The following is a 22539-nucleotide window of genomic DNA, read 5'->3' on the forward strand; positions in this document are numbered from 1 at the left end:
AGAAAATAAATTTAACAAAATGAGAACTTTCTTTTGTAATATTCAGCTAAGCCATAATCCTAATGAAGATTTCAATTTATTTAATAATAAATAATAAATTTTTTACTTACAAAGCATTGAAAAAATAATTAAATTTGTATAAAGTAAGAATTAATCTATCATAAAATCTAAAACATCTAGCACACAAAACCACAATTTGCAGGTCCTCATTCTACTTTAAGAAAAAATTGGATGTGTACACCACGACTTCCTTGCATGGAATATTAAATTACATGCATTTTTTCCTGCATTTCATTTAAACTTATTTTCTCAAGTTTCTTTTCAAGATATATTTCTCATTCAATTAATTCAGTTCTCATTTCGTGACAAAGCAAAAATATTTAGGTCGTATAGAAATGAATAACACATATGCTGCCAAGAGCGGAATACAATTTATTAACAAAAATGGATAGTACATCAGTTAGAAATAATCCCCGCCCAAGTCAATACATTTCTGCCATCTGGCGGAAGGTCCTGGAGGGCTTTGGTAAACCAGTCTGTGGGGCTGTTGGTGCACCACCTACGGACAATTGCATGTAATTCGACAGAAGATTCAACATGTTGGCCCCTGATTGCGCCCTTCATTTTGTCAAACAAGGCAAGGTCTGAGGAAGCCAGATCAGGAGAGTACGGAGGGTGTGGCATCACAGTGAAGCCCAATGCCTCGAAAGTGTCATAGGTGTTTGGACTGGTGTGGGGGCATGCGTTGTTGAGCTGCAACAGCATGTGCAGTACCCATTTGCCCAGACAACGTTGCTTAATTCACCGTCGCAGCATCCTGGCAACCTCAGAGTACCAGTTGCTGTTGATGGTGCACCCAGGCACCAGCCAGTCCATGAGAAGAATGCCCTGGACATCCTAGACGACTGTTGCCATTTGTTTTCATGTGTTCAATTACGGCCTAGGCTTCTTGAGACGTGGGCTTAATGCATGTTTCCACTCGATGGAGCTGTGCTTTTTCCCCTCAAGAGTGTAGTACAAAAACTATGACTCGTCCTCTGTGACCAGGCAGGCGAAGAAATCATCTGGATCGACATCATGTAGTGCAAGAAGTTCTTTGCAGATGTTGACACACTTCGCTTTTAATGTGGCGTGAGTGCATAAGGCACCCACTTTGCAGACACCTTTGTCATCTCCAAATCATCACACACAATCGCCTGCAATGTTCCTTGTGCAAGCCCTGTCTCTTCCTGCATCTCGTTAAACGTTATGCGGCTGTTCGCTATGATCAAATCCAACAAGTCTGCACATTTGCTGCTGTACACAATGTTGCTGGTCGTCCCGCGCTGACACCTTTGGCTGCGGTGTCCAATCTACTGCTGAACTTGGCCAATTAACGATATATGGCACGTTTTAAGGGTGCTTTGTTCCTGCACACTGACACCATGTGATGATGGATCTCGCCAACCTGTATCCCTTCTTTCCACAGGAACCATGCTGCCCAACACTGACTGCGATAGTCACCTTCCATCATAGCTACCCAGGCTCTCAATGACGACGGCAAAAGGGACAGGCACTGACTTACACTGTTCGCCTGCAGCGAGTGCCATCTATGCATTCTATATAGCTCACGCCCCCCGTCCTTTGTGTCTGTTTCGCTTGTTTTCCCTGTTGCATTGTGTAATAATTTTGTTGTGAGAGCCATTGCGTCAATCATTTCTGTATGATCCAAGCACATAAAAACTCAAAATATCTTCATTAAAAATTTAAAGATACAGAGAAACATAAAACACTAAATACAGTTAAAACAATTTTTACAATTAAAGTTTAAGAGTTTCTACACAGAAACAAGCAATTTGGCCAGTAGGCAAGAAGGCACAGTGCACAAAACTAAGAGTTTCCTTTTGGTCCCGCTCACTAAAAAGACACTGAAGGTGCAGAAAGACTTAATTCACTATACTGCTAAGTTTCAAATGTAAACTGCTATGGTAAGACAAATTAGGCTTAGGTGCACTTAAACTACTTTTAAATTGTTGATAATTCTACTATTATTACATAGAGATTAACTAAAGGCATAAAAACCTTAACTGGAAGATAAGAGCAGAATTCAATCATTTTTAAAGCAAAAAATGTGCAATTTACCAACATATAAAAATTAAAAAAAAAAAAAAAAAACTGAGCTGAGTATCAGAGTGGGTACATATTAAATATTTATTTATATACTTTTGGTGCGGCTAATTGCAATCAAAAAGGGAGGTGCACAACTACATGTTATAGCAGTCCTATATACAAAATTTCAACGTTCTGAGGCTGCTCATTTTTGGATTATGCAAAATACATACGTATGTAAGTACAGACGTCACAAAAAAAATCGCTTCTGAATCCATTTTAAATCAGTTTTATAATTTGTTTGGGGCAAAAGAGTCCTTTATTCTGACCTTACATACAGATGTCATGCAAAAACATCGTTAAATTGCATTCAATAGCAATCAAAATCAATATTTTCATTGAAATATGATACCCGGAATTTTTCGTTATTACAATACTTCCTTTACTTCGCACAAGGAAGTAAAAAGTACTTCAATGCAAATGATTAATGTTCTAGTGATACCAGCCAGAGTTCAAAGACAACACCTTAGTAGCTCCAACATAAAGAAGAACAATGTAAAAACAGCTTGAAATCTCATATTACATTGCAGTAGACTGGCATAACCATATGCAATAAATCTGTGCTGCATTATTAACCAAAAAAAAGTCAAAAAAAAAAAAATCTGTGCAAGGAAGTCCGTACACACCATGACTTTCTTACACAGAATTTTAAATTATACACATTTTGTTCTTGCAATTTCATTTAAACTTCTTCGAATTTCATTAGAGATATATTTCTCATTTAAATAATTCAGCTTTGACTTCGTGACAAGGCAAAAATACATAAAAACTCATAATATCTATATTAAAAATTAAAAGATATAGAAAAACATAAAAGACCAAATACTGTTAAAACAATTAAAAAACAATTTTTACAATTAAAATTATAGTTTCTACGCAAAAACAAGCAATTTGGGCAGCAGGCAAGAAGGCAGATTTTTTAGTGCACAAAACTGAAAGTTTACTTTTGGTCTCACTCAGGAAAAAGACACCGAAGGGGCAGAAACTGACTTAAATTGTTGTGGATGCTATGCTGAGTCAATATATGGGATAATTTTGTAAGAGATATAATAATTTTACAACAGTTATTTTTAATTTAAAGCTCTTTTCCTTTCTCCTCTAGCTTCAGTTAACAATTCTTTACCACAGTGATTTTTAGCATCGCGTTACATGCAAATGAGTAGTAGAGAGTATTTAAGTCAAAGTTCACTGACTTTGACGGAGAGAATTAGATTTCCCCAACAGCGTGTGTTTGCCTTTTGGCGTTACTACCTCAGCCGTATTACGTGCACTTGATAGCTAATTTAATACTAGGGGTCAATTAGTTTAGAAACTGTGTTAGCTTTGGCTAAATCTCTTTAGTCAGTCATTATTTAAGTTCTTATTTCTTACATTTTTTAGTTTAAGCTCAAGTGGACGCTTTGTTGTATGTCCTGAGAAAGGGACCATCTGTCAATTTTATTTTGAGCAATAAACGGTAATTAACCCTTCCTGAGTTTATGTTTCTATTTTTGGACTAAAGCAATTATTCACTTAGTAGTTCACTTGGTTTCTAAACACTTAGTTAATAAAGATAAACGTGAGGAGCCCAATAATTTAATAACTTAAATGATAATTCCAGAAATGATAAGGCATGATTTAATTCGCAATAATAAAAGAAGACATTACTTTGCTGCTGTGAAACTTAGTATCTCTAGCTTGGCAACAAATGCACTATTCTGCTAAGATTAAAATGTAAACAAATATGGCTGCTATAGTAAGAAAAATTAAGCTTAGCTGCGCTTAAACAACTTTTAAATTGTTGATAATCCTACAACTATTACATGCAGGTTAACTAAAGGCATAAAAACATTAACTGAAAGATAAGAACAACAGACTTTAATTATTTTTAAAGCAAAAAATGCACAGTCTACCAACATATAAGACTAAAAATACTGAGATTACGGAGTCGAGTAACAGAGTGGGGTGTATATTGTATTGAATTAATGAACTGAAATTCATTGAAATCAAAATAAATTTCCTAATACTTGTCCAATAGCTGCAAAGTAAGATAATAATATAGTGGTTGCAGCCCATCAAGACTAGAAAGGGAGATGCACAACTACATATTATAACAGTCCCATATACAAAATTTCAAAGTTCTGAGGCTACTCGTTTTTGAGTTACACGAGATATATACATATGTACAGATGCCACGAAAAAAAATAATCTGTTCTGAATCTATTTTAAATCAATTTTATAATTCGTTTGGGAAATGGAATCCTTAATTTTGTCCTTACATACAGCTGTTGCACAAAAACATTGTTAAATTGCATTCGATAGCAATCAAAATCAATATTTTTGTTGAAATACGATACCCAGAATTTTTCATGATTACAATACTTCATTTACCTCCTACAAGGAAGTAAAAATTTAAATAAAAAATGTAAAGTCCAAAAGTGATTGCCAAAATAGACAAACGTTTGTTTAATAAATGTGAAAAATAGGCAAACTGGAACAAAGACAATCAGATATTCTTCAACAGTAATGTGTTTTCATGATATCTGATCAGAGACTAATAAAGGTCTTGTTTCTCAAGTACCAGTATCATTCAGTTAAAGAGCACTACTTTCATACTTGGTTGCAAATGACAGAATTTTGACAAGTGTGAGCTCTTGACACTAGAAGTAAATAGTCATCAAAAAAGTTTTGTGTAAAAATTCGAATCAGCTTCTGTTATGTAAACCTTTTCTTTTGAGACACAGTCTTTCACTATAGCACCTTTTTGGTAGCTTTTCTATAGCAACAGAATAAAATTTGATTTTGTGGCTTTTTTGAGCAGTAAACATACCTCTCCCTTGGAAAAACTTAATCACAGCTCTTGATCATTTGGGAATTTCCAAATCACATAATTCATGCTGATTATTATTATTTAAATTAAATTAATTATTATTTATTATTATTATTTAATTAAATTAACTGATTATTATTATTTAAATTCATTTGTCTTATGTTAAAAGTATTAGTATTAAATAAATTAAATAATAAATAAATCAGTATTAAATAAATTAAATAAATTAAACTGCTACTAATTTAAATAATAATAATCAGCATGAAAATTACTGGATCAATGTTCAGTCTTCCCATTTGTTTATAATGACATCAAAGAGAAACAAATAGGTTACTATATTTGATGCCTTGGTGTATTACTATGACTAGTGCTCTGTTTACTTGAAGATACCCGAGTAACTAATTATTCAAATGAGAGATACTGAAATTCTTGTAAATATACACAATGAACGCAGCTGAATTTGAGCACTGGAGTTATAAAGGCAGATTCATAAATCCAGAGAATGGCAGAGCATCATAAAACACCCTTTTTACTTAGGTACTATATTTGGTGCTTTACTGCTGCATTTCGAATTACTAGTTACTTAGCTTTAATTTAGAACTCAAACAACAATAATTAGAGTTATATTTTTAAATTTTCATAGGACTAGTTTCAATGGTCAATCATCCAATAGGCAAATGAATGAGATAAGATATATTGATAAGATAAAATAAGATAAGTATGGCTGTACAGGAGTTAAGCTAGTGGCACCATCTATCGATGAAACATGAAAACTACAATACAATTTCCTTAAAGGTTGAAGGTAAAGATGGATTGGAATTATGGTCATTAACTACAGCAGAGATTTTATTTAATGTGAAATGCCTTTAAAAATCTAATTCATCAACGGAAGATGTTTTTTGAATAACTTTGGACGCAGAAAAATCGAAAGCATGATTTTCTGATCAACAATGCTGGGCAACTGAGGACTTCTGTGTTTCCTTTTCCCTAACATATACCTCATGTTCTTTAATGTGAAATTTTAAGGCTATCTTTGTTTGACCAATGTAAATTAAACCACATTGGCAAGGAATATTGTAAATACCCCAGAAAATCACATCTGAAATGGGGTCCTTAAGTATGGAACCAGGAATTTTATTGATAGGAGAATAAATGACACGAAAGTTAAATTTCTGTAAAATACGTGCAATTTTATAGCTAATTGTTGGAAAGAAAAGAACAGCAGAATTCTTATAATCTTTTAAAACAAGAGTGTGCTTTTTGGTGTGTTGAGATAAGAATTTTTTAACTGTTTGGTTAATAATGTTGGGCGAAAAGTGCCTATCAATAGCTACTGCTTTTAAATAATTTAGTTCTTGACCAACAGCCAATTCGGAGAAGCATATTTGAAATGCACCGAAAACAAAGGAGTAAAATGAAGCTAACTTTTGTTTAGTCGGACGACATTATTTGAAATATGGAAGGCAAACTGATGAAGGTTAAGGGTAAACAGTAGTACTAAAATTGGATGTGTTATGTGTGACCAAAATGTCGAGGAACAGAAAAAAATTGCATGTCTCAAGTTCAAAGTGAATTGAATAGCAGGATCAATGGAATTCACGGTTGAAAGAACATTATTTAAATCATCTTTATTACCATCAAACAGGGTAAAAGTATCGTCTACGTAAAACCATGCCGGGAAGTTTACAGTTTCAAATAAGTTTGATTCATAATAATGCAAGTAGATACCAGCCAGGTTGGGAATGAGGGGGGCTTCGATTGGCTAATCCCTCAGTTTGCTTGTACAGTCAAAAGTCGTTAATTCGGACACCCATAATCCGGAATGATCTATAATTCGGACCTCAAAGCTAAAAACTTTCTGCGCATGCGCCGCGTTGACACATGCGCATAGGCGTTTACGCGTGCGCTTAAGACCTTTACGCGCACGCGCATATGCGCGTGTGCAAGTGCAGAATACATTTTCGCGTGCGCATTTAACGTATAACGGACGGTATAAGCTAAAATTATACAATTATCTATTTCAGTTAATGTTGATGCTTGCATTATTCCTTAATCTTCGAATTGGATGCAGCTTATTATTTTTTGCAGACTGTAAGAGCAATTTTATAAAAGTAAACTTGAACTTTCGATTATGTCAATTTCCGATTCTGGAGCTCCCAAAGGATCTACAAAACGAAAGTATGTCTCGATGTCCGTCAAACAAAAAGTGGAATTGCTGCAAAAAATGGATAAAGACATGAAGAAGGTGACAGAGAGGTTAGTGAAGACGAAAAAATTTCGATTGACAAGTTAGTCGGTATTCTCGGCACAGCAATTACGGGACTTGAACAGCAGAGCTTTTTAACTGAACAAGAAATTATATCTTTATAGAATTAAAGAGAAAGTATTATCACATAAAACGAAACAATTTACATTGAAAGAAATGTTTAATAAAGTAAACAAATAAATATTAAGCTTCTTTTTTTTGTAAATTTTGATACCCTTTAGATAATAATTGTTCTTTATTTCCTAAAATACGGTTTCATATTTTTAATTTTAGAATTTGTGCATGCCATCTTATGAGATTTAAACTGATGATCTATAATCCGGAAAAATCGATAATCCGGAATCGCCGAAGTCCCGACGAGTCCGGATTAACGACGTTTGACTGTAATACTTATTTTGGAAAACAAAATGCATTTGTTTCAAACAGAGTTGAGTGAGGGAAATTAGCTCACCAATTTTGATGTAAGAGACAATTCACAAAGTCTGGATTTGGTATTATTACCTCATAGAGTTGAAAATCTAGAAGCTAAATATTTAGCTAACAGGTACAAGACAGTACATAAATTTGGCACAATAGTTTGGAAAGGAATACCCCTTTTATGAATTTGGGGAAGAGCATATAATCTGGCACAATTCACAACAGATGGGATAAGCGACTCCATAAAAGAAGATTTTGGAATTTAAAATGTGTTTTTATGATGGTTAACCACATTCTTATTTCAATGGCAGTGAATTTGGATATGAATTAGTGAGTTCCAGATGAAGTTTATATAGCTCAAGCTCAATTTTGGATAAGTGTTGATGTGTATCCCTTATGATGGACTGAAGAAAGGCAAGTTTGCAGTTTAAGAGAATTCTTGAACATGACTTTGTTGTTTGACTTCTAAATTAATATTTGTTCGGAGTGTTATTTTTACCTAGCTACCTGCATGGCCAGCTAGCTAAAATAGTTATCATAAAAAGAAAAAATATATAATAATTTTAATGAACTCAACTAATTATTAATAATAATTGAAATGAATCATCTGTGTTTATTGCTTCTGAATCACTTAGTTTGTTCATCCCAGTATGCTTCACTAAATTGCAGCAAAGAGGCACATGGAAAATAAAATTATACTGGGACACTGGCAACATATTTCTTTTGAGTTGCTGCATTCTTTTATTAAATTTGAAAGACAAATATTTTATGTTCTGCGAAGTGGCAACGCGTCTTTCACACCGAGTTCTTGGATTAAATTTGAATTATAAATATCTCATGCTTGCTACAAAGCTTCTATCATAGTAAATTTTTAATCAAAAGCTTCTAAAATTTGCATAAAATATGAAATAAATAAAAAACCAAATTTGAAATTAAAAATTCTGGCTTTGAGTTGGCCATGTTGCGATGTAGGACTATGTTCAAAATTGATAGCTTTATGTGCCACCGTTTTTCCTCAATGCGAGGAATATATAAACATACAGATTCTATATTATTTAATAGTAGTGACTCTAGACTAAACTATGAATTAAGGTATTTGTACATTAGCTGCCATCTGCTGATATAACGCTAGCAATTTATTAATCCCTTTAAGGCAATGAAATATATTTCCAACATCAGCAAGTCAATAAAACAGGTTTCTTGATTTTCAGTAAATATTGAATTAATCATATTCCAAATCTAGTAAATACATGATGCAAAATGCAGCAAAAATTAACACATTACAACAAAATGTTATCTCGAAAATCTTCCAGGAGTAGCAAAAAACGAAGCAATGAAGATATAACTTTATTCTTATCAGCCTGAAGAAAACATCAAAATAATAAAAGGAGCTACCCCCTCAGAAAAAGTGAGAAGGACCATTAACAAGGAAAAAATAAACATTTTGTGTTTTTAAAAGAATTCGAAATAACTTCTGGGAGGTATCACATGCTTCCTGAAATCAGAGTAAGGTGGCATTATTGGCAATATATTGGTAAGAACTGGCTAATTTATAAGTGCCCAAATTATTCTATAGCAGCAAAAGATTTAAAAAAAAAAAAAAACACCAACTGTTCTTTCATGTGGACAAACTGTTTTTCTAACTCTGCCATCTGAGCTAAACATTCATTGCGCTTTCTTTCACAATCCTCTTCATCCATTTCTGTATAAGGGGGGGAAAAAGAAACCATTAATACCTAAGGATCAAATTTAACATAAAATCTATACATTTGTTTATCACACTGAAACACTAACACATATTAGAATTCATAAAAGATTTTAATACATCAAAACTAATATACAGCATTTTCACAACTCGTATATGATCAAAATGTTTTCAAATATTATTTATCTTTTATTATTACTCAAGCTGAAGTTTAATAAACAGTGCATGATACATAAGGCATATAATCAAACCATGAAAGTTTGACACTGTTAGAAAAAATTGGATTTCGCATAACAAAACTTGACGCAAAAGTTGAAAAAAGGGTATAAAACTGGTGCTCTCAGCCAGACTTGTAGCTTACTTATTACTTTGATTACCCGCACTTTCACAATTGGGATAAAGTGTTCATGAAGCAAAGCAGTATCTCGTCAAAATAGTTATGTAGTAACCAACAATGCTGGTGAAAAATATTTATATATGACTACCTATTTGGTCGTACATATCCTGCTTGGGCCACTGCACAAAATCGATGCTGTGCTGTGATGAATTTGTGCAATTCTCTGCAATTAAGCAAAAACAGATTGCTGTGTACATGGGGAAAACAAGAGGGGGACGGAGGCTTTCTCAAAAAGTTAAGTGTTTTATTATTAACTTTTTTTTGTTTTTTCAGTTTTACTGATCAATTGCTCCTGTATCGAATTCTTAGTGCACCAACATTTTCAAAATGGCAGTTGCCTTTTGTCATTGAAAAATTAATTACCAATGAATAAGTGACTGACAGCGAATGCAGATAATTAGAAAGTTATACTGTTTTTTACTCCGTCTAAAAAAAATTGATTAAAGCAGTTATCTATAAGTATTTTTAATAATTAAATTTATAATATCTGAATTAAGTTCTATCCAGCTGTTTCACATTACTAGTCAAAATTACCAAATCAAAGCTGTTTATTTTTTATTATTTATATACATTAATTTATTAAAACAAACAAGTCTCCCTTCCTCCTACCCAGAAAAAAAGATTTCAGTGCATTGAAATTGATTATTGAAATGTAAGCATGTATTCTACGTAGCATATTCGGAAACTAAGTACCGTTTCATTCTAGCACCGTCGCAGCGCTGTGGTAGGCGTCCCGCGCATGCGCACTAGTCTTTCTTATTCACTGACTTTCAATTGTCGCCATTTTGGTTGCTCTATGTTGTGTTTTCAGTTTGCTGTGCACATTCAAAATGTTTAACACAATTAGTTCTCCCGCTGACTGTGAGATTCGTGCCGTGATTAAATTTTTGAACGCAAGGAATGTTAAACCAGCCTAAATTTATCGTCAAGTGACAGAAGTTTACGGTGAATATGCGATAAGTGATGGAATGGTGAGAAAGCGGGTAAGAATGTTTAATGCAGGTCGAACAAATGTCCACGCCGAGGCTCGGAGTGGTCGGCCTTCTGTTGTCACCGATGATTTAGTAAGGAAAGTTGATGAAGCAATTCATGAGAACAGAGGCTTCACAATGACACTCTTTCAGAGGCATTTCCACAAATTTCACATACTGTTTTGTTCGAAATTGTGTCTGACCGCTTCAATTAACGCAAACTGTGTTCCCGATGGGTTCCAAAAATGCTCACTGATGTTCACAAAACAAAGCGACTCGGTAGTGCCCTGACATTTCTCACGCGGTACAGTGATGAGGGAAAAAATGTTTTAAACCAAATTTGTGACAGGTGATGAAACTTGGGTGTGTCATTTCACACCAGAATCGAAACAACAATCGATGGAGTGGAGACACACTCATTCTCCGAAAAAACAAAAGCTCAAAGTGACAATGTCGCTCACAAAAAATCATGTGCACTGTCTTCTGGGATAGGAAAGGCGTTTTGCTTACTGAATTTCTTTCCAAAGGTGAAACCATTTATGCGGCACGATATTGTGAGACTATCAAAACTAAGGCGTGCCATTCAAAACAAACAAAGAGGAATGCTCAATAATGGAATTGTGTTGCTCCATGACAATGCTCGGCCCCATACTGCTGGTGTCACTCAATCGTTAATTCGACAGTTTCATTGGGAGCAGTTCGATCACCCACCGTACAGCCCGGACTTGGCGCTGTCCAACTATCACTTGTTCCTGCACATGAAGCGTGAGCTTGGTGGCAAGCACTTTGGATCTGACGATGACACGAAAAATGCTGTGGAGTCATGGTTATCGAAACTGGCGGGAAGTTTCTTTGACGATGGTATACAAAAACTGGTCACCCGCTATGACAAGTGTTTGATCATTGGCAGAAACTATGTTGAAAAATAGTTTAAGACGTGTATTTTCATGTAAAAATAAAATGGGATTCGAAAAAATTGTTTTACTATTTTTTTTTTCACAACGGTACTTAGTTTCCAAATATGCCTTGTATAGCATTAGAAAAGTTACAGCAAAATTTTTTAAATACTTCATTTTCATAGCTTGCAAGTATAACACAGCTATAAAGATTATATTCTTATATTTGACTACCAACATGAAGTTAGAATATTAAACAGGACTCAAATAACAGAATTATTACATACACACAAAAATATATGCTTTTTAATATACAAAATATTTGTTCGTATATTAAAAACATTTGATGATTGATATTACTTTATAAGAAACATTGGTAAAATCCTAGTACATGGTACGGCATTGGCATGATTTTGAAAGTTGTCGCCAAAACCAAAATAATTCGTTTACTGCTCATCTTAATGTCGCCAGAAATGGCCAAATCCCATGTGCACTGCATACTAGGAGTAAGCCGAAACATTAACATTTCAAACAATTTTCTCAATTCGGGGGAAGGAGGAGGAGAATGTTGCTTCTCTGGCATAATGCACAGACTACGAGGTAGGATTCAAAAGTTCCCGGACTGGGTCTATAACGTAAAAAATGTTATGAATTAAATTGCAGAAACACATCCTCCTTCAAAATAAGACCCTTGTGCAACAACACACTTTTCCCAGCACCTGTAAAATTCATCAAAGCATGTCTGGAATTCATTTTTGACCATGTTGTTTTGTAAACTTTTTACTGCATCATCTCTCCTCCTTGAAATGTTTATTTAGTTTAGTTCTTATTTTAATGTAATATAGTAGTTACTTCTACTTCTTTTTCTTACTGCCACTGTTTGCGTTGAGAACGGACTGTTTCAACCTAATTGAGATGCAAAAACGAAAGTGATGTTACATCATCTGGAAAGCCGATTCGTGCCGATAGCTGATTGGTTGCCGTGAGATGACGTCATGCCTACTTCTGCTATAAGTATCTCGCGTCGCTCTGGCTCAGCCCTTCTAGTTCCTGCTTTCCTGGCACTTGAGTGAGCGGTTTCCAGCCCCTTCAGAAGGATGCATGCAGTTCGGTGAATAAAGTGCCTTGGTTCCGGTTTGCGGGATGACTGTTCCTGAATAAAGTTCCTTGGTGCCTGTCCGCGGGATGATTGTTTCGGAATGAGTTCCTTGGTTGATATCCATAAGATGGTTGTTCCAGAATAAAGTTCCTTGGTTCCAGAGATTTCTACCATGTGAGTGACTGCCGTGGGCGGCATCCATGTTCTTCAATGAAGATGGCATTTAAAATACGTGAGCGGCGATTCCTTGTGCAAACGGAGTTAGGCCGATTTTAAGTGCTTTCAAGAACTTCATTTAAAATTTCAGGTGTTTTCTCAACCATTGATCAGGGACGTTTTGACTGTGTAGCCAACTTCATTTTTAGGCCGCATAATTAATGTTTAGGATATTTTTGTTTGTATTGAATGCCAGTGTTTTGGAGACCAGGTAAAAATATTATTTGATGAATGATGGTTATATTATATTTTTCCTAAGACTCTGATATTGTTGAAATTTATTTTCTGTGTTTTTATTCTTTATAATATTGTTAATAAATTGGTTAAGTTCAAAACCTTTTATTGTCTTCAATGTCTGCACAACATGATATCTCAGGGAGCTTTTATTGCTACTACTGCTAAATGTTTAGTTTTTTTTTTAAACTTTAAACTTTGCTTTAGCATCACATGTCCTTTAATTCAGCCTGCGATGCACATTTAACTTTATTTAAAGATTGAAATCTACGACCCTGCAAGCGTCTTGCCAGATCAGGAAATAGGAGGAAATCGCAGGGTGCGAGATCAGGTGAGTAACTAGGATGAGGCAAGACAGTTGTTTTCGTTTTTGCAAGAAAGTCATTGATGAGTAGGGATCAGTGAGCAGGAGCGTTGTCATGCAACAGCACTCATGACAGCTCAGGCCCCCCGTTTGGTCTCTTCTTCCGGATTGACTTACGCAAATGACGCAGGATTTCGACGTAGAGTTCTTTGTTCACAGTGTGTCCTTCAGGGATAAATTCCAGATGCACAATGCCCTGGATATCAAAAAATATCTCTAGCATGACCTTTCCTTTAGGGCAATCTTGCTGGAATGTCTGCTCCCGTGGAAATTGTGGCGATTTCCACGTTGCCGATGCTCTCTTGGTTTTCAGGTCGTACAAAAAACAACATTTCTCATCTACAGTAACAATTCTGCCAAGTAGGGAAGGATTTCTGTCGACAGCCGAGATTAAGTCTCCCGCCATTTCCCTTCAAATTCCCTTTTATTCTACATTTAACATGTGGGAACGATATGTTATAACACCCTATGCATGTTAAGATCCTTAGTCAGTATCCGCTGACATGTGGCCTCTGGTATCCCAACTGATTCTGCTATTTGGCAGATTGTTTGCTGCCTGCTCGCATGTACTGTGCAAACAACTTTTTGATGTTATCGGTGCACAAAGTCATGGGACAACCACAGTGTTCGTTGTCTTTGGCACTTTCCCTGCCTTCTGCGAAAAGGTATGCCACTCAAAAGCTTGCGCTCTCGATAATGTTTCACTTCCGTACACATGCTTCAACATTTTGAAAGTCTCTGTACCACTCTTTCCCAAGCGAACACAAAATTTTATACTGATTTTCTGCTCAACTGACGCCATTTCTTTCTATCACCAATTACTAAATGTACCTACAAAAAAACGCTATTGCTGCGAGCTTTCGACCATGTTATTTGGGATAAACCACTTTTAGAAAAGGGGGAGAACATTGTAACACAAAAAAGTTCTCATAGTCTCACTACTGCAAAAAATTTTTATGTTATAGACTCAGTCCAGGAATTTTTTAATCCTACAACATATTTTTAAAATTTACCAATATTGCAGTTATAATAATAATCTCTACTTTTAACCTGAGGTTTCATTTACAGGAAATATTTCTGGATGACAATGAAAATTTCGTTCCTACAAAATTTCCTTCCCCGTTATACCAATTTAATATGACTTCTTAAAAAATGTTATTTTAAAACTAATCTGAAAAGGTTACAGAAAAATTATAAAAACCAGTGACCCCACCTAAGCAGAGTTTGGCAATGTTTTACAGAAGAAAACAAATAATGACATGTAATTGCAAAAACTCTTTATTACATACATATTTTACACTCTAAGCATTCACCAGCAAAAAATCAATCAATAAATCCTATTTACAAGCACATATTTTTTCTTTCATTCTGGTAGAAATTTTGGGCCATCTTCTGTTACCAGGATAGAATTCAGATATGTATGTATGCATGCATGCATGCATGTGTACGTACATACACATACATATTTACATGAACATATGGACACATTCAGCCATCCATACATGTGTGCATACATACATTTCCGAATCTGATCCTGATAACAGACAACTACTAAATTTTGTGACAATCTTTGAGAACAGATTCAAAACCAACTGTTATTTTAAGCAATTTTATGGCAAAATATTTTATTTCTGTAGAAATGTTGCTGTATCTTCTTTCATTGCAGATAAATCTTACGAACATGTATTTTAAAATCTAGTTAGAAAATTACGCCAGTTTTAAAAACTGTTGAAACTTGGAATACAACAAAAAGAACACATATAGAAAATGGCAACAATGCTAGTTCAAACAGAAAAACTGGCATGGTTGCTATAATCTAAGCATTCTGAAAATTTGGCAACATTTACTAAAGAGATTACATTAATACATCTAATAAGTATCTGTAGCAAATATATTAAAAGGTTAATACAGTGAAAAGTCATTAATTCGGACACCCATAATCCGGAATGATCTATAATCTGGACCTCAAAGCTAAAATCTTTCTGCGCATGCGCGCAAGACCTTTACGACTGCGCAAGCTCAGAATCCGTTTTCGCGTGCGTGTTTAATGTATAATGGACGGTATAAGCTAAAATTATCTAATTATCTATTTCAGTTAATGTTGCAGATTGCGTTGTTCCTTAATCTTCGAATTGGATCCGGCTTATTATTTTTTGCAGACTGTAAGAGCAATTTTATAAAAGTAAGCTTGAACTTTCGATTATCTCAAATAGAATTTCCGATGCTGGAGCTCCCAAAGGATCTACAAAACGAAAGTTTGTTTCGATGTCCATCAAACAAAAAGTGGAATTGCTACAAAAAATGGATAAAGGCATATCCTTTGTTTATCTAACCGTTCCAAAATCTGTTTATCAATTTCAAGCTGCTCTGCGCGAGGGGGGGGGACGTCGCAGCGTGCAATGAACTGGAAGTTGATGTGTCAGCACTATCGTTATTTTCAGGGCAGATGTTTTTATTTTATTCGGCTTATAATTCCTTACTAAATGTAGTATTTCATCTCGAAGTAATCCGTCTTTGATATGATTTAAATCAAATTCCTCGTCATTATAAATATCACGAATACAAATCAAATAGTTTTCTGGTTGCAATTTTCTAATTTCGGCTATGCGCAATGTATGCTTTATGCATGCGCGCGTTGAAAGAAATGTTTAATAAAGTAAACAAATAAATATTAAGCTTCTTTTTTTGTAAATTTTGATACCCTTTAGTTCATAATTGCTCATTATTTTATAAATTACGGTTTCATATTTTTAATTTTATAATTTCTGCATGCCATCTAACCAGATTTAAACTGATGATCTATAATCCGGAATCGCCGAAGTCCCGATGAGTCTGGATTAAAGACTTTTGACTGTATCATGAGCAAATATCATAGGTTTATATCAAATAGAACATAAAGCTGAACTAATGTTAAAAAAAAAAAAAAAAAACCTGAACTGTCATCATCATCTAAACCAGATCCTGAAGTTGAATCACTTTCATCGTTGCTAGTTTTTTCACTTTCTGCGGTTTCTTGATCAAGATCTTCATTATCACTTTCATGGATACTCTTTACACCAGGCATTTTAATGATATAGCTAAAGCAAAAAATTTTATCTGTTATTAATGCATATATCAAATAAAGAGATTCAGACAGATATTGGGTCTACTTTTTATCATTCAATCATTCAAAGTTACTTCTGTACTCAGGCATATAGTAGGTACTTCTTTCTACTCAGGCATATAGATATGCTTGTACATATATAGTATGAAGAATTTCACAAAGCAAACAAATAAAAAATAAAATTAAGGTACAATTATACATTAAATGATTTGAAAAAGAAATCAGTCTGCTTCAAAAATCATTCTGCCCGAAAAACAGTTTTTCACACTTATATATTGTTACGAATTTGGTATTTAAAAAGCTAATGTTAGTTCAATTATAAATTAAATGGTTTTATTTCTCGCGCAGTGCAGCGCGTGATGAACATTAAAAGAAAGCTAAGCAGGAAAATTGAAAATACAAGAGCGCGTGCATCAAATAAATAAATATCTCTTTTTGATTTTGAGAAAGTACTGGAAAATTCTAGCGCGTGATTTTAAAATCTTATAAAAGGAGGAAAACATCTCAGTTTGTAGTAGTTGCTTAGTTTGTTGTTGTTTAGAAAACTGCTCTTGTTGATTGTAGTGAATTCGTGGATTAGCGTTCTTTAGCTGTTTTGAATTACATTCTATTGGACATTTGAGTAGTTAAAAGATAACTACTGTGAGATATTGTAATACTGCATGATAATTTGAGAAAATTTAAGCATTTTTGTTGTGATGATAATAAATTTGTGTTCATTTTTCATTGGACTCGTGCATTCATTTCATAACGAACCCGTACGCACGCAACAATTTTTGGTGTCAGGAGTGGGATTTGAATGGCAATAACAAGAGCGATGGAAGAGCAAATAAGGCAGTTAATATCAGCCTTTGCCTCATTTAAAGAAGAAATTAAGGAAGAAATGAAATTGGGCCAAGATTCCGTTGAAGGAGAGATGAGATCCGTTAAAAAGGAAATGGAAGCCATTCACAAAAAGTTGGAAACTGGTCAAGTAACTTTTAAAGAAGACATAAAAGCTGTACAAGAAAAGATTGAAGCAGGTCAAGACGAAATGAAAAGAGAAATAACCTGCATAATAGAAAGTAAATTTGAGGCTATGGAAGACAGAATAGGAGCTGTCAAAAATAAAGTCGGGCAAATTGAAGAAAAGGTTTCTTCTGTCAAAGATGAAATAGAAGATAGAGTGTCGGCTGTGGAGCGACGAGTCAAAGGAAGAGTTTCGGCCTTCCAACAACAAATTGAAGAAAGAGTTTCTGCCCTCCAAGGACATATTGAACAACAAATCGAAGACAGAATTTCTGCTGTCGTCGCCAAAGAAGTTGACACTTTAAAGAAATTCGTAGCGACCGCAGGGAGCACTTCAGATGGTTTAAAATTTCTACCCATCCCTCTCTAAAGCTATCGACATATGATGGGAAGACCTCCTGGCAGGTGTACAAGACACAATTTTCCATCGTGGCGGATGCGAATGGATGGGATTCCCAAGCTAAGGCCTGTCATCTTGCCGCTTCTTTAAGAGCCGACGCAGCGGATATCCTTCAGACTCTTCCCGAAAACAAAAGGTTAGATTTCAAAGCTCTGTCCGGCACCTTGGAGCTGCGCTTCGGGGAGAAATGTTTAAAAGACTACAGCAGACTCCAATTAAAATCCCGTCAACAGAAGCTCACCGAAACACTTCAGGAGCTCGCCACGGATGTTGAAAGGCTGTCACATCACGCCTTTTCGGAGTGCCCGACAGAAACAAGGGAAATTCTGTCCCTGCAATATTTCATCGATGGCATCCGGGACCCTGAAATACAGAAAGCACTGCGAATGGCGGATGTTAAAGATCTGAAAAACACTTTAGTGTACGCCATGAAATTCGAGGCAGCCCAGCAAGCCACCCGTCGAGACCGCCATCCAGTCAGAGCTGCTCAAGTCCAGGAGCCAGGGGATCAAGTCACTGCTTGTCTAGACGATCTAACTAGACAACTGAACGCCTTGAGACGGAATATTGGTGACAAGAAACCGACCGTAAAGTGCTGGAACTGCGGTGCTGAAGGACACATACGACGAAACTGCAGAACACCCCAGGGTACGAATGTTAAAACTGCTCCTAACAAACAGCAGGGAAACTAATTAGTGGCCATCTTGTGGGGCGGAGGTTGCCAGATGATGAAAAGCCCCAGTTTAAAGCACTTCAGATTTCTGCAGTGAGAGGCGGCAGTAATGGACTTTTCATAATAGGACATATTAATAGAGTTCCCTGCAATATGACGATAGATACAGGAGCCAACGTTACCATCATCCGAAAAGATTTGGCTGAATAACTGGGAAGCAAACTTATCTGGACGCTGCCCTGCATTACCCTACAGACTGTGTCCGGTGAGAAGATCGACATCGATGGAAAAGTAAAAGTTAACATCATGTTTGGAAGTGCCGCTTACCATCACACGCCATATGTAGCAGAGATCACTGATTCTTGCATACTCGGATTGGACTTTCTAAGGAAATACAATTTTTCCTTGGACTTTAAAAATAACGAATTGCATTCTACATCTGAGGACATGGCGTTATTTGGAGTTAATGATGAAGAAGTTAAATCTGTTCATAAAATCATAGCACAAGACAAAATCACAATACCGGCAAAAACAGAAATTTTACTTCCTGGATCCATTGCCGAAAACAAAAATTTCCGCTACGGCATCATAGAATATCCCAATAACTGTAATAGCCCAAAAGGAGTACTAGTAGCCTCAACACTCGTCGACCTATCCAGAACGGTTATCCCGGTGAGAGTCGCCAATGTAACTGAGAAGGGGAGAATTATTAAGAAAGGTGAAGTGGTTGCAGCATGTACTCCAGTAACCAGCATTGAAAGAAAGAGTAACATTTAAGAGTCCGTATCCTCAGAGAGCATTACATCGGAGTTATTGCAGAATGCGCAATTAAACAATAAAGAGAGGAATGCTGCCGATCGCGTCATTAAAGATCTTCAAGTTGTTTTCTTGCGCTCGTCTTCTGACGTGGGTCGAACTAGTTTGACACGCCATAGAATAGATACCGGCGATCATCCCCCGATCAAGCAACATCCAAGATGTCTACCGTTTGCTAAACAGGAAGAGGTGCGAACACTGTTAAAAGATATGGAAGAAGGCGATGTCATCGAGCCTTCAGTAAGTCCTTGGGCATCTCCCATCGTTTTAGTCAGAAAGAAAGACGGCTCAACAAGATTTTGCGTCGACTATCGCCGGTTGAATGAGGTTACGAAGAAAGACAGTTACCCTCTTCCTACAATTGACGACATTCTAGACACTCTCTCTGGAAGCAAGTGGTTCTCAACACTTGATTTAAAGAGTGGGTATTGGCAGGTAGAAATACAGCCTGAAGACCGAGAAAAGACGGCATTTACTACGAGACAAGGGCTTTGGCAATTCAAGGTGATGCCGTTTGGACTGTGTAATGCGCCGGCAACATTCGAACGTCTTATGGAGATCGTCGGAAAGAGTTTTGAAGAACATTTAGAAAATCTTAGAAAGGTGCTTCAGAAACTGAAAGAAGCCAATCTGAAGCTGAGTCCCGCTAAATGGAAATTGTTCCGAAAGGAAGTGACTTACCTGGGACATGTCATCTCTGCAGAAGGTGTGCGCACGGATCCTCAAAAGGTATCAGCGGTTAAATCCTGGAAACGTCCCGAAAATGTCCAACAGCTGAGAAGCTTCCTAGAGCTTCACCTACTATAAGAGATTCGTGAAGGACTTTTCTTCCATCGCAAGACCCCTTCACAAGCTGACAGAGAGCAAGCAAAGATTCTTGTGGACAAAAGAATGCGAGGATGCATTTAACAACTTAAAGGAAGCTTTAACATCTGCTCCAATCCTGATGTATCCTCAGCTCGACCGGCCATTTATTCTTGACACCGACGCGAGCCATGAAAGTGTCGGTGCTGTTTTGTCCCAAGAAATAGGCAGCCAAGAACGTGTAGTGGCGTACTGGAGCAAGTGCCTGTCTAAACCGGAGAGGAATTATTGTGTCACCAGGAAAGAGTTGCTCGCCATAGTCAAAGCTGTAGAAGAGTTCCATCACTATCTATACGGCAGAAAATTCCTGCTCCGCACCGATCATGCATCATTGACCTGGCTTTTAAATTTCAAGAATCCTGAGGGTCAAATAGCGAGGTGGATACAGAGACTCTAAGAATATGACATCACTATCCGTCATCATAAGGGATCATCACACGGAAATGCCGACGCCTTGTCTAGAAGACCTTGCCAAGAAAGCTGCCGATATTGTTCCAGGGTGGAAGCGAAATACGAGCTGCTGACTCCGGTTGCAAGACAAATTACAACATCAACATCGGTTGATCGAGAACCGTGGAGTGATGATGAAGTCAGGAAAGACCAGCTGGAAGACCGCGACATTAAACCCATAATTGATTTAATGGAGTCATCAAACAGAAAACCTACCTGGCAGGACATTTCTATCTGTAGTCCTACAACCAAACAGTATTGCGCACTCTGGGATTCACTTCACATTCAAAACGGAGTCTTATACCGCAAATTCGAATCGGATGATGGGAAGACGTTCCGATGGCAGCTGATACTTCCAAGATCCCGCATTCCTGATGTCCTTAAAGAACTACATAACAGCCCTACAGGAGGTCACTTTAGAATAATGAAGACCTTACAGAGAGTTCGTGAGCGCTTTTACTGGAATAATGCAAAGGATGGCGTGCAAAAGTGGTGCCGATCCTGCGATGCCTGTGCAGGTCAGAAAGGACCGAAGAGACGCAGCCGAGGCAAGCTGCAACGTTACAACGTAGGGGCGCCTTTTGAACGTATTGCCTTTGACATCTTGGGACCTCTGCCACGAACTGCTGATGGCAACAAATACATACTCGTTGTCATTGATTACTTCACCAAGTGGCCTGAAGCGTACCCTGTTCCTGATCAAGAGGCTGTCACAGTAGCTGAGGTAATGATACAGCACTGGATTTCCAGGTTCGGAGTGCCTCTTCAGTTACATTCCGATCAGGGAAGGAATTTTGCCTCGGCAGTAATTAAAGAACTATGCAAACTACTCGGCATTGACAAAACTCAAACGACACCATTGCATCCCCAGTCGGACGGCATGGTAGAGAGGTTCAATCGAACCATCCTTAATAACCTCTCATTAGTGGTTTCCAGAAACCAACAGGACTGGGACAAGAAATTACCACTCTTTTTACTGGCTTATCGCAGTGCTGTCCACGAGACTACCGGCTATTCTCCATCACAAATGCTCTTTGGTCGTGATCTTCGTCTGCCTTGTGATCTAATGTTTGGCCGCCCTCCGGATGCTCCTTCATCGTCTGAGGAATATATTCAAGATCTCCAGGCCCGGTTTGAAGTGATGCACAACTTTGCACGAGAGCGAGTCAACTTGGCAACGGAGAAGATGAAGACCCGATATGACACAAGAGCTACTGAACATAAATTCCACGAAGGAGACAAGTTGTGATTGTGGAATCCGACTCGACGGAAAGGACTTTGTCCGAAATTACAGTCACCTTGGGATGTCCCATACACAGTCCTAAACAGACTGAATTACGTCGTGGTTCGGATTCGTAAGTCTTCGAACTCTAAACCTAAAGTCGTTCATTACGACAGGTTAGCTCATTACTATGGCCATAGTACGTAATGTAAATAATTGTAAATAGTGTAAGACCATGGTCCTTTTTGTTTTTAAATGTGTATTTGATTTGATTTGTATTTAGTATTTGATTTGCATTTAGTATTTGATTTGTATTTGAGAGCATTTGTTTAAGTTATCTATTGCATTTATTTTTCATGTTGTTTATTATTGTAATGTAATGCTTATTAATGCATTTACGCCACAGTTGTAAGTTTGGCTTCCCGTCCAGGTATTGTACTGCCCGGGACGTGCAGTCCTTGAGAAGGGGGCAGTGTTACGA

The 22539-nt window shown here is 36.7% G+C and overlaps 1 protein-coding gene across 3 annotated transcripts in view; it reads right to left on the minus strand.

The window, feature by feature from the left end:
* The window catches only part of Brms1 (breast cancer metastasis-suppressor 1-like protein), a 76304-nt gene that overhangs the window by 46808 nt on the left and 6957 nt on the right, over positions 1–22539 (minus strand). For all 3 annotated transcript variants that reach the window (XM_035372389.2, XM_035372390.2, XM_085815095.1), the window contains exons 2-3: positions 16454–16599; positions 9252–9342 (exon numbers count right to left, since the gene is read on the minus strand). In XM_035372389.2, the coding sequence (XP_035228280.1) occupies positions 9252–9342; positions 16454–16586 (224 nt within the window). In that variant the 5' untranslated portion in view covers positions 16587–16599. The remainder of the gene's footprint in view (positions 1–9251; positions 9343–16453; positions 16600–22539) is intronic.

Source organism: Stegodyphus dumicola, chromosome 4, assembly GCF_044657685.1.
Source record: "Stegodyphus dumicola isolate Sdum_Otavi_A_Nest chromosome 4, ASM4465768v1".
NCBI classification, from domain to species: Eukaryota; Metazoa; Arthropoda; class Arachnida; order Araneae; family Eresidae; genus Stegodyphus; species Stegodyphus dumicola.